At 35.0% G+C, this 12,970-nt stretch overlaps 1 protein-coding gene across 2 annotated transcripts in view; it reads right to left on the reverse strand.

The window, feature by feature from the left end:
• The window catches only part of ALDH1A1 (aldehyde dehydrogenase 1 family member A1), a 49,000-nt gene that overhangs the window by 35,407 nt on the left and 623 nt on the right, over positions 1-12,970 (reverse strand). The window contains exons 2-3 of one of the 2 annotated variants that reach the window (XM_062599226.1): positions 12,580-12,694; positions 884-1,002 (exon numbers count right to left, since the gene is read on the reverse strand). In XM_062599226.1, coding sequence (XP_062455210.1) covers positions 884-973 — 90 coding nt within the window. In that variant the 5' untranslated portion in view covers positions 974-1,002; positions 12,580-12,694. Of the gene's footprint in view, positions 1-883; positions 1,003-10,794; positions 10,868-12,579; positions 12,695-12,970 lie in introns of those variants that run through there. The other variant, XM_062599227.1, reaches the window with a different exon arrangement.

Raw genomic sequence — 12,970 nt, forward strand, 5'->3', positions numbered from 1 at the left:
ACTTAAGCAACTTGCTTTTGGAAAAGAAAGTTAGTAGTGGTTCTAGAAACGTAAAAATTATTTCATTTGCATCAGTAATGATAAAAAACCCAGAACTGTAACTGAGTAATCGTCAAAGAGAAGAGGTTCTTTCTCATCAATGCTCTACCAGAAAGTTTCAGAGGGCAGAGTTTCAATATTTTTGCCAACAGTTTGTTCAAAGTTCTTGCAGATATCTGTGTACTATGGCTATCAAACAGGTAAGGAGTCTTTTAAAGCTGCAAATACAAGTCTTCTTTATCTGTGTATTTCTAACTGCTTATGAAAAGAATAATAGTATTGAGTAATTAGCAGTGATAGCCTTATTCTTTTTATTGACAGTTATTTGCTTAAGTAAAAGCAAACTTACTATCTCTAAGAAAAATATATGAACTTCAGTTTCTTCTTCACACATCCATTTCCACATGAGCATATTTGACATAACTGTGTAAATATGCTTATAATATGTTGCAATATCATAACATTTTAATTTGGTATTGCTTTTTGGAAAAATAATAGAAACTTTTGGTTCTTTGCTCCATTTAGACTTTCTAGGAAAATTATCACTGCAGAAACTTCAGGGGGGAGTGTTAGGAGGAATAATCCCCTTACTATGAAAGCATAGAATAATTCTATCACACTTGCACATTCCCTGACACACTTACATGCTTCCTGAAATTCTTAGGCAAAAGGATCACAGAACATTAATTACTAACAAGTACAATATCAGAAACAATTGGAATAAACACTTTAAACATACTCCTGACTTAATTTTACTTCAATAGCTCTAATAAAATTAAATTAGCACATCTCACACTCTGAACTGACTACATAAGAAAAGTTAACAAGCGCAAATGCTACTAACCTTAGTGTACTTAATTTTTAAATCTTTGAGTGGTTCTGGCAATGCTGGATTAACCAGAGCAGGATTGCTGTCTGAACCTTGTTTCTTCATATTTTCAGCTGAGAAGTCTGGGGACGTTCCTGAAACACAGGTGAAATGAGGTATCAGAGAAGCACAGTGATTTTTGTCCTGACTGAGCCTTTAGCTTTATTTGTGCTTTTTTATCTGTACCAGCTATAGTATATTTGCATACAGGAATATGATTGGATGAAAGAATTCATTGCAAAGAGAAAATGACACTACTTATTTTTAAGACCAAGAGCAACAGTGTTTTTGCCGAGCTGAGACCTCAGCGAAGTAGATTCTGTTGTAGCAATCTGCCCACCCAGACACAATATATTTCTTACTGGAAAGCATAGTCTTACCAGTAAAATTGTTTTTTTTTTTTTTTCAGTAGGCGGGTCCCCAGATTTTAAGTGGAGTTCTTTGCTTTCTTGAAAGCAGTTCTGGAGGTAAAGACAGACTTTTTATCTCAGGGCAGAGACTAAGTCCTTGCAGTAGAGCTAGTGAGAATAATTCCCAGAGCTGTAAAACATTCACTAAAAAAACAACCAGTCTAGGTTGTACTGTAATATGCTCAGAGCAAATTATTATTCCTGTAATTAGTACCTGCTGCATAGATCATAGAGATAGGAGATGACTATGGTAATTACAAAGCTCCTCATGTGCTTTTCAAGTTAACATGGAGGTGGGACAAAGTTGATGGATCCAGAAAAGCCTTTGTGAGTAAAACCAAACACTTACTATTTTTTTTTGGATAGCGCCACTGATTGTAAGGACAGAATTTTTATCACAGTATCTCTTGAAAAATCTGAGTTTGTGCCTGCCAAAGGACTTATTAATAGACAGAACCCTTCTGCTAAAGGTGGAAGATACTGGTGCATATATGTCCAGTTCTGACTATTGAATGAAAAGCATATCTATGGTACAGTCAAATCTCATTACAAGGCACATGAAACTCCTTTCTTCATGAACTTCTACCTTTTCTGAAGAATGATATCACAGAAAAAAAAGGGATTTTTTTTCCCCCTGAATTAACACTTATTTTTGTATGCTAAGGTTTTATATATGCACAAAGGATTTAAGCCATAGAAATAAAGAGAAATGTCTTATTGCTTTCATTGAGACTACACAGATGCTTGAAGAACTCACTGAGATCAGTTAATTCTTGTATCAGGACTCATCTAAACCATCTGGAAATGGAAGTTTTGTTGCTTTTAACTGATGGATGATATAGGACATATCATGAGATTAATCTTATGATGCATTAGTTATATGTAACATACTTTCTAAATTAAAGAGCATGCTATAATTCTCATTGATGATTTTTGTGTTTGGACAGATGATTGTAGCAAGAGTTTCTGGCTTTTAGAAAACTCTAAGTAATTTCTGGAAAATAGATGGTCCAATTCTCAGAATAACTTTCTCCGAGTGAGATGTAAAGAGCTTCAGGGACCTGAGCAAGTTTTGGCCATCCACTTCTTCATGTGAAAAAAGGGCTCCAGTTCTTATCTCTATAATGCCATGATTTCTAAGGCTACTAGCTCAGCAACTTCCTTCTGAATGCATCCTTCATCTTCTCTATATCAGCTGGCTGGCTCAAGACCTAAAGTAGAATGATATATTCAAAAGTGCTGTGTTCAACTCCTGCTGATCTTAATATTTTGGGTTACAGCATCTACCTGTCTTAAAGAATATCCTTGACCCCCAAGAAAAAGCACAGTGTCCAAATAGGTTTTGTTCACTAAAGATGCTTAAGCATTTTCATCCAATGAACACACTTTCACCTGCAAAAGCTTTTCAGTGCTATTTTCCTTCAGCATTTTTTTGTACCTTTCTTTTTTATTTCTGTGCAAATTTCTGATTTAGATACTAAACTCTGACGTTTGTAATAGTCTTCTTGTTACCTATTTCTCAGTTAACCTACAAAGATTTGATCTCCACTAAGCTCACCTGCTAATTGCTCAGATTTGCATGACTTTAACTGAATTTAACTGGAGCTATAAAGCACAGATCAGTGGAATCGCCTGGCTTCAAGCTTTCAGACAAATAAACAAACAAAAAATTCTTTATCTCAAGTGAGATCCACCTAAATATATTCTTATCTTTTAGGTACTATACATTCCTATTTTTTTTAATGATTGAACCACAAGTGAATTAAGATAACTTCTCTGAAAAACAATGACATTTATCCGCTTTCCATGTCTGTAAGAAGAGCCTGAAATCTCATCAGACAGGCTTTAGAGATACTACCCAGAATGAAAAGTTTCAACTTTTCCAAACATTCTGGTAATCATTGTTTTATTTTCCACACCATTCACTCATTTAACACTTATTTTACCTTTTTTTTCCCCTTTTTTGTTTCCTTCTTTCACTCTTGGATTGCATGAATCACCTTCACTACTACACTTCCAGTGACTCCTTCCTTTTTTCTCTAGACCTTGTACATTGTTAAAAAAGTCTCATCTCTTAAAAAGATTACTTGCTATCTTGAGCTCTTTGCTTGTCCTATTGTCTGACCTTATCTGCTGAAACTTGTTCCTTGCTTTACCATTAATGTCAATAATTCCTTTAACTTCTCTTGTCTTCTCATATCTATGAATGCCTGACTCCCCTCCCTTTTCCAGGAAATTCTATTACTTAGAGAATCTGTTCGTGGTCATCCCATTCTCATCCAATAACTTCCCTATTCACTTTCAGCACAGCATTCCTTCTGGCCCAGTGTAGATATGATTTCCCTTTCCTCATTTCCTGTCTTCCTATTTATTATAGCTTCCTTCGATTTCATTCTCTGAGCTCTTTTTCCCCCTATGCTGCAACAATACTATTACACATTTCACCAAAATAAGGATGTGAGCTTCTCTTTAGCAGACTCCACTATTCTTTTCAGTTAGTGGATTAAACAACACTCTCATATTACAGATATTATTATTTATGAAAGTTTACGTAGTTTAGTTCTCAATATTTTCTATCTAACATTGAAGACTTCAGATTCCATCTGACTTTTTTCTCTTCTTTTTGTCACTGTCTTGATTGTTACTTATTGTTATCTTTTTCATAGTGAAGATAAGAGCCATTTTCTCTGCCACCCTACACATATCATATGTAACTATGTGATAGTACTTTACTCTTTAATGCATAGCTTTACTCCTGATTTAAACCTACTTATTTTCTCTATTTAATACATGATCAAGAAAGAATAAAGAAAAGTAGATGATGATTCTTCATACAAATTATAATTTAGTAATGAAACTCCCTACTGCAGGATACTGGAGGTGGTAAAATGCCTGATCTGGGTTGGATGAACCTTACCTTTTCTCTCAGATGTGGCAATACAGTGAAATGTTACCAATATTGTTAGCAGCTGCTTTTTGATTAGGTTTATTGAAGTCTAGATGGGCAAGTTATTTGGCTTGAAGTAGATCTTGTGATTCATCGCAGCAGCATGGTCTGTGCATGAGATACCACTTAATAGCAAGCAGCACATAGACTAAGGCAAAGTTTTCGGTTAGGTCAGCTGGAAATCTTCAACTAACGAAATCAGTGTGTTCTGCTAATGAAATCACCCAGAGGTAACCTGTCACTGGATTCACTTCCCTAACTGCAATATAAATACTATCTGATATGCCTTACCAACCCCAGGATGTAGGTTCAGGAGAGTGCTGTACGCCCTATGTCATCTCTGCCAGGTTTCTGCACGAGCAGCCATGAGCTAAGGTTCTGCCTGGTATTTTTGCATTAGTTTATGTCAGGCAGGACACAGTCTGAAAGCTATATAATTGTTACAGAACTCTGCCTTTCTGCATTTAGTATAGAAATACTTACCTTCTAATTATACATTATTATTTCAAAGGATCTGTTTCTCAGATATTCATTTGAAAGTTGTTATGGGAATAGACACAAACTTATCTCTTTTCAAAGCAATTTATTTTTTTTTTTCTATTTTTTTTTCTTAAATCAGTGCCAGCTATCTTTCCAATTCCCACAGTCTCTGTGCCTCCATTCCCTGGCATAGGGGACAGGTGACTTACTCGTTGTGTAATGCTGAGATTGTGATCACAGCAGTAAGACATTCTGGCCATAGTTTCTATATAAAGGAGAGTATGCCCTTCAGAATACATATATTTGATCATTAAAGACATCTAACTATTATCTTCCACTAGACATGCTAAAAACTAGGTAGATCAGATAAGATTCATATATTTAGCTTGCACTACCTTTAATCTAGGACAATGCAAGGATTTTATTGCACAGAAATAAACAGTAAATGTTCTCTACTTTCAGTTGTTGTCATTTATAGTTCTGAGAATGTTCCTAATTGCATGTTTTTGGCATCTGATGATCTACCAAAATTAGCCCTTGAGCTACATAACTATTATGCCTTTTAGAAATGTTTTAAAACATTTCAGGTGAATAGCCTAACATAGCAGTTTTAAGAGCTGTTGTCAAATGTCCTCTGGAATAGGAAATGAACTGAATCATCTGATGCACTCAGTAGGCTGGTAACGTTGTATCATCTGTCCTGAACTTAGACAAGCTGTTAATGCTTAAAACATATTTTTACCTTGCAAAATTTTATCATGAAAAATCGCTTGAAAAATCTCCATTGAGACAATATCCATGTTATTCAAAATTATGATTAGCTGAACTACTTCTTCCAAACTCATGTTACTCAGGGAGTCAAGAATGGAAATGATTCAGTGATTCATATAGATCTTCTTGTAGATGTGACAGAAGGGGTGGAAGCCATAAATGTTAAAAGCATGAAAACATGTTTTTAAACAGTCGTAATCATTGATATTCATGAAATCACTGGACTTTCACTCTAAATCTTTTATTCATTTTGTTAATCTTTCTTCTGATATCGCATAGAAGACTATTGAACAGGAAGGGTGGTCACTATTTAGATTGTGGTGGAAAGGCAGCCACATTAGAAACTAGTCAAAACTTGTGTGAATTTTGTAGTTTAAATTGAAAGGTCAGTGGAGGTTGGGATTTAAAAACTCTAATAACCCTAATTTTGAGATTGAAATATTGAAATGAAAATAACCAAATTTCAAAGCAATTTAGTAAATTCTCTTGACTTTTGCAGCACACTGAATATGCTGCATTTCTGAAAATCCAAGCATTCCTTTTATATAATTACTGATATCTCTGCGTACAACTATTCTTTATTCATTATAAAATGTCTGTAAGGTACAAACTTCAGGAGAGAAGCTGCTGACACACGAATAAGTATATATTTGAATTTTAACAGATTTTATTTAGTGAAAAATATTTCCCTGTCGCTAGTGCAAAATAATATGAAGAAGGCATATGAAGAAATGCCCCGGAAGATATTTCTTGATAATGCCTCCACAAACAAGTCTGAGCACATATCATGCTAGCTACTGTTTTGCTGATTCATGCAAACACCTTTGCTCCAGTAATGGCCAGGGTTAAGGTGCATTGGTTCTCTATAACAAGGGCAGAGGCAGACTAAGAAGCAGAAAAACTAGTGCCGCTTATTTTGTAATCTTGGTATCAAAAGATGTTGCATAACTTCTAGCCACCTGTGCTTGGGTCGCTTTTGCAGAAGCCATAGTGAGGCCTATTCTCTGCTGAATCCAACACTGACGCTTTTCGCCCAAGACACTTTCTGCAAAGGGGGACAAATTATCCCCTCTATTCCTATATAAAGATGATAGGTAACCAGAATATAATACTTTCTCACTCAGAAAGACAGCCATCTACTAGTGAAACAAGATTTTCTTCTGATTTCATTCACAGGTCAGAAAGTCCCTTCTCGACTCTGTATTCTGTATGCAGAATTCAGACCTTTAAACAGACACAGCAACAAATATTTCAACTTTTCACTGCATATTCTTTCACAACGGGCAGGAAAGTAAAGACAGAGCAGGAGAGAACGAAATACCTAGAAAGGAAACTTGGGTCTCCATATGGAAAATGCACAGCCCACATCTGTAGTGCCACAGTGCAGATAGCCAGTAACCCCCAAGAACAGGGACAGGAGATTGCCTGGTGGACACTGCAGGTCACCTAGGCTGCATTAGCACTAGTCAGAAACTGCCTCTGGAAAACCAGTTGTAATCCCAGTCCTTCTGGGATTTGCTGGGCTGAGTTGACATGATTCATCATGATTAGCCCACCTGCAGGGTACTCATTTGAACAAATTTAGGTAATTCCTACATAGCAGTCCACATCTGTGCTACCACGTAGCATCCACGGGGGGAGGGGGGGGTGTGAGGGGGATGCTGAAGTGAGAAACTTCAGCATTACAGTACTTCCTAAAAGTTGCAAGAATATTTAGTAACATTTAATGTATTAAGTTTCCTTAGAGGGAAATGACATGTGATTATTTTTTTACCTTCCTGAATTTATCATCAAAGAACTAACAGAAAAATAAAACAGATTGTAGTGTCCTTGAAGAGAGCAACTAATGCAAACAATTTATAGTCTAATGTCTCTGAAATGTACATAGAAAAACAAAAGATCAGTTTTCATGGCAGAGAGAGAAACTATACCAATGAAAAATGTAACTGTGAATCTTAATGGTCTGCTTCTGCATGTTTGCCCTAAAATATGGAGCAGATAATTCTAAACAATGTCCTTTGTCAGTAGAATTTTTCCTGCTCTACTCATTCCTTATCTGCTATCATGGTATCAAATGTTTGCAAAATTAAGGTCATAGAAACCGTCCATTCGTAAATTAGTAACTGACAAAAGTATGCCTTTTTCACTCAGGCTAAACTAGTTTTCATGTCAACAGGATATTATTCAATTAAAAAGTTATTAATGGTCCGTTGCTTTTTTAACTATTTTTTGCAATTTAAAAGAGATTTGTATCTCTTTTGCAATGGTGCTTTGAGAAAACCGTGGAAAGAATATTGTATGTGGGCTGTAACAAATAAGAACTGATAGAAGAACTGTATTACCACAGCAACATCTTATCAGTAATAAATAAGAACACTGTTTTCACCATTATAGTTTCAGAAACATCATGCCTGTCTTGGAAGCAAAGAATGTTTTTGAAATTTTGGATATTTTTCTTGAATACTGTTATACTTGTCCTTAATTTTTGTTGTAGACATGCAACCTTAAGTAGAGGCAATTTGCCTGAGTCAGGATGACAAATTTATTCATGCCTTTCTGTTGAAAATTAAACCAGATATTTATTTATTTAAGTATTTATTGAAAATACGTCATGAAATAGTTTAAAGTTTTCTCAAATAGTTGCTTATGAATAAGGAGGTAAATTTATACCACAGGTCACAGATAAAAGCTCTTACAAGTAAATGTCATGAATACCTTGTTGAAAATCCATGGATTTTATGTAAATGCAAAACTAGTCTGGATTAGAATGTTGGATCGGAATCAGGCCCAATGTTAGTTATTAACCTGCACTGTTAGGAACAATTTCTGCCAAGTAGCTTTCAGCATTTCTTCCATGAACCTTTGTTTCAAAGCCAAGATTTAGACAGCCTCAATTGATTTTACATAATTACTATGTGTACTTTATAAGCTATGTGTAGTGATTGTGTTCTTCAGTTATGAAACTCACATGTGAAAATAACCCTCTTTCTACTTCTGAAGTTTTAAAGAGCCTCTAAAAACATGTTTAATGTACAACTAAAAAAACGTCAGAGGCATATTTAATCTACTTTTTCTTTTTATTTTTACTTAGTTTACTCACATGGGTAAGAAATATTTAGATCACAGCTTACTTTTATAACAATTGAAGTGAAATAAGGAATGCCAGGAAAGTACCATACTTGAATATGAGTTATCAGAAACAAAAAAGAACTTGTTAGAGTGATCCATCATACAGCATTTCCAAATTAACTATGACACTCAAGTATTTTCCTAGTATTACAATACCAAGGAGGGATTTTGATGGATTTCCAACTCCCCTGTTTTCCAAGGATTTAGTTAAACAAACAAACATCTAACACTAGGCAAAACCCCTCTTTGTTTACTGAGTCTGGGGAGGTTTCTGTGGATGCTGTCTGACAGTGATGTTCATAATGAAAAGTGGGCTTTAACCAAGTTGTAGATCTGTGCATACATGTGCTCTGGGGGAACCAGACTCAGAATCCAAGTCCCAATATAGAATAAAACTGAACTGAATAAATCATGAACTGTCTCTGTTTTCTTGTTGGTAGAATGCACTCTCCTTTTAAGGTAATTAGTAAGATTGACATTATCCCTGTCCTATTGTTCACATCTTAATTTCAAGTTAGATAGAGTGAATTGACTCCATTTGCTTGTCATTTGTAATTCCTGTTCTTCACATACTTTGTCATGGTTATAATCCAATTCTCATGTGTTTGTTGACAGGAGTATTGTACTAATATGTACATGCTATTCATTAGCATCACTAGTAAGTGAGAATTAACAACTAAAACATTGGACTATGATTTTAAGAAAGATGAAGCAATTAGCCCAGCTCCCACTGGATGCTGCTGAGAACTTTCCCATTGTCTTGAGAAGGAGTAGTTTTAAGTCCTGTGTACCAGTTAGATAAATAATAACATTTTAAAAGGAACATGTGTTGTGGCACATTTGAAATATATTAGACCTTTCTACAAGAGCCTTTCAATTAAGGAATGAAAAAGATGATAACCTCTTTATGCAAGAAATCAGATAAATAAAATAAATTTGGGAAACTAATTTCTGGCTTTGTTACAGAAAAATGTTGTCTAGCAGATTTACAAATACAAGATGAGCTGGAGTTAATCTTGGAAGGAGCCATGATTACAATGAAAATCACATTCCTGCATGTGGTGTGTGACATTATTAGTTTTTTCATCTAAAATTAGAAGTACTGTGAACAAAAATGTTTGGTGTATGTGTATTTGTGCATGTATTTGCACGTGCATGTATTTGCATGTAGAGTGCATGTAGAGTATAGTAGAGATCGATAGCGCTGTACCCATTTTTTCGATTGATTTAATACCTTAATTTCACCTCTCTTCTAAGAGGATAATTGGACAAAAGAAAAAAAAAATCCTTTCTCTAAAAAATGAGAATATTTAGCCCAGAAATTGTATGGCCCAATAAAATATAATCATGAGAAAAAAATGACCGCAAATATTTTCCAATTACAAATTTCTAAGAAAAGTAGAGTAACAAAACTATTTATTTCTTTGTGATTCTAATCTTTATTTTTGATTCTTTTTAGTTGCTGTTTTTCTTTTCACAAACATATTAAACAGTGAAAGTACCTTCCTATCTTACATTTTATATTTCATCCTATTCTGATTGTGTTTGAGGCAGCTTTAAGTAGGCCAATGCTCCAAAGCTTGTTCTGATCATCAGTGGATTTGGGGCACTGGTAATCTATGTAATTAAGAATGTAAATAAAACTTCTTTTATTGCCATTTGTATCTAGTATATTCTGGCTACTGCTGCCTAAGTGTTCCAAGAAAAGAAAAAAAATTCAGACCTTTAAAGCAAATGTTTGTGGAGCTTAATATTTTTTTAAGCTTTAAAATAAAATGAAAATTATTTTGGTTTGACTGCTGCAGTTATTAGCTAGCAGAGTAATTCAAAGACTTCTTGGTTCTGTCACTTTGTGTAAGGAAGAATATGAGACCAGAGAGCATCAAGGTTTCTTATTCTTAGGAGAAATTGGTGTATGTTTATAAGATTTCAATGCATTTTTCAAGATCCTGCTGAGGCTTGTCAAATACATAAGCTGTCTCATACCTCTGACTTGTGGCTTTGGTGGTGAGTGACAACGTTATGCCGTATGCACAATAATTATGTTTATACTAAACTCACAAAAAATTCTAAGAATTATGCATTATTTGGATGATAACCAAAGCTGTAATCTAAAATGATGTTAATGATAGTAATAAAATTAAATTCACCTGAACAATCAGCAGATTCTGGAGAAGGCAGAGAGGCAAAAATGGGTTGGAGGCAGGGGAGAGCTATTAAAAGTATAAGTTTCTATTGAATCCTTACAATTTTTCTCTGAAAAACAAGTGACATACAACTAAGGTTAAAAGTTGGACTAGAAAAATTAAAACACTGCTACCCTTCCTTTCCAAACTCCACCGACACAGAAGTTTTGCAGGCCATCAAACAGAATTGTCTTTCATAACCAATATAAATTCATGTCTGTTTTGCTTAGAGTGAGGGTTGCATGAAACCACTCCTGTCCCATTATTGCCAAGAAAGATTTACCATTTCATCTCAAAACGAAGCAAAATGCTGGTTACGTCTGAGTTTCACCTTGAGTTTTGTATTAATTCTGCATTTGTAAGTATGAACACTTTTACCAAATCATAAGGCAAAAAGGAAACGGGTCAAGGAGAGCAGCAGGGGGAATGAGATTTTTCAAAATACATGCAAACTAAAAGTTACAATGGTAATAAAGATAAAAAAAAATGTTTGAGATGAAGATTCCGCTATAGACTCAGATATAGATTAGAATCAAAGCGAATTATGTATAGCTAACTACTATTTCCTGTAATAGGAAACGCAGGATTCTTCGTTTACGCTCCAAATATCTTCCCGCTACAGGTTAAGTATAGCTAGATCCTTCTTTCGTTATCTGTGTGAGAGCACAAACAGACAATTTTACATTGCTTTCCAGTGCATATTTGTTCATATCTTTGCACTGTGACTTTTGAAGAGAAATATTTCCAAAGCCACTGTAAAACTTGGCGGTTTCTGGGAGCTGGGGCTCAAACTGCAGCAAATATGTTTTAAAAATTGGTTTTCTTCCATTTCACTTAAATCTGACAGTTACCTCTTTTGGAGCCATACAGAAGCTCCTCATTTTCTTTCTTAAGTTGACTCTTATCACTGTCTCCTTCATAGAACTCTTAATGAATCTGCTTTTGTCTCTGGCTTATATTAACCATTTCTCTGGCCGTGACTTGCCAGTAGCAAAGCTGGTGTGCTAGGATGCATGGTGCGCTGGAAGACGCGCCATTCTGCTCCTCTCTCACAAGGCATTCTTGTGAGTGCTCTTTAAGCACTGAGACAGCTAGGATATCAAGCTACAGTCTGCTCTTTGTGCATCTCTACATTTTTTGGTCTGTTTTTCACAAGACTCACTTCCATTTTTCAACCTTTCATCACCACCAGCTGTTCTGGTCTATCAGTTTGTCAACCAAATAAATGTACTTGATTTGCTGCTAGACACCAAAATTAAAAAAAAAAAAAAAAAAAAAAAAAAAAAAAAAAAAAAAAAGATACCTGACAGTATGCATATTTGCCCAGTCAGAGTAATTCTTCCTCCTTGTATACATCCATAGTTTGCAACTTTCAACTGTGTCGTGTCATCCTAAGATTGTAAGGTCTTAGAAGCAGAAACCTATCTGTTCATTTGCTTGTTTGTAGTGTCCTGCCTTGCCAAGGGAACTTAACAGTGGAAGAAAATACTGTCATACTTCTGCAAAAAGCAGAGAAGGATCTGTTTCTACTCAGGATCATTCCTAGAAGAGCTACAAAATATCTGTTCTCAGAGGGGAAATTGCATGAGATTCGAGTGCTGCAATTTGCAATGGAGAGGAAGAACAGTTGTAAGATGAGAGCAGGGTCATCTATCTAGAAAAGTCATGCAAGTTCATATTAAGTCAAGGGGGGGCTATTAAGATGTCACTTAGTATCTAAACAAATTTATAGATACATTTAGTACTCACAGTTCAGAAATGTTCAGTGTTTGGAGAATTGCATTTTCAATTCACCTGATGCAATTAAAAATATTTCAGTATAGACAGCAGTTTTTGAATGGAAGGATAATCAACATAAGAAGCTCTGAAAGACAAAGTGCACAGGACATTTAACAATATTAATCTCAGAATTTATTCTCCTATTTCTTCAGTTTGTGACAGCACGTAAAAAGAAATAATATGAATGTTGTAATAGATCAGACTACTGTGTTTTGTGTGTTTTTACTGTAGTTACAACCATATAAGTAATGCATTTAGGTTCAAGTCAGCAACAAATTACCTAATTTTTATATGTTTGTTTATTAAGATAGATGAATAGCTTTCTGTCCATGCTACCACTATGGAAACAGCAAGAGTGAAC

Source organism: Rhea pennata, chromosome Z (genome assembly GCF_028389875.1).
Source record: "Rhea pennata isolate bPtePen1 chromosome Z, bPtePen1.pri, whole genome shotgun sequence".
NCBI lineage: Eukaryota > Metazoa > Chordata > Aves > Rheiformes > Rheidae > Rhea > Rhea pennata.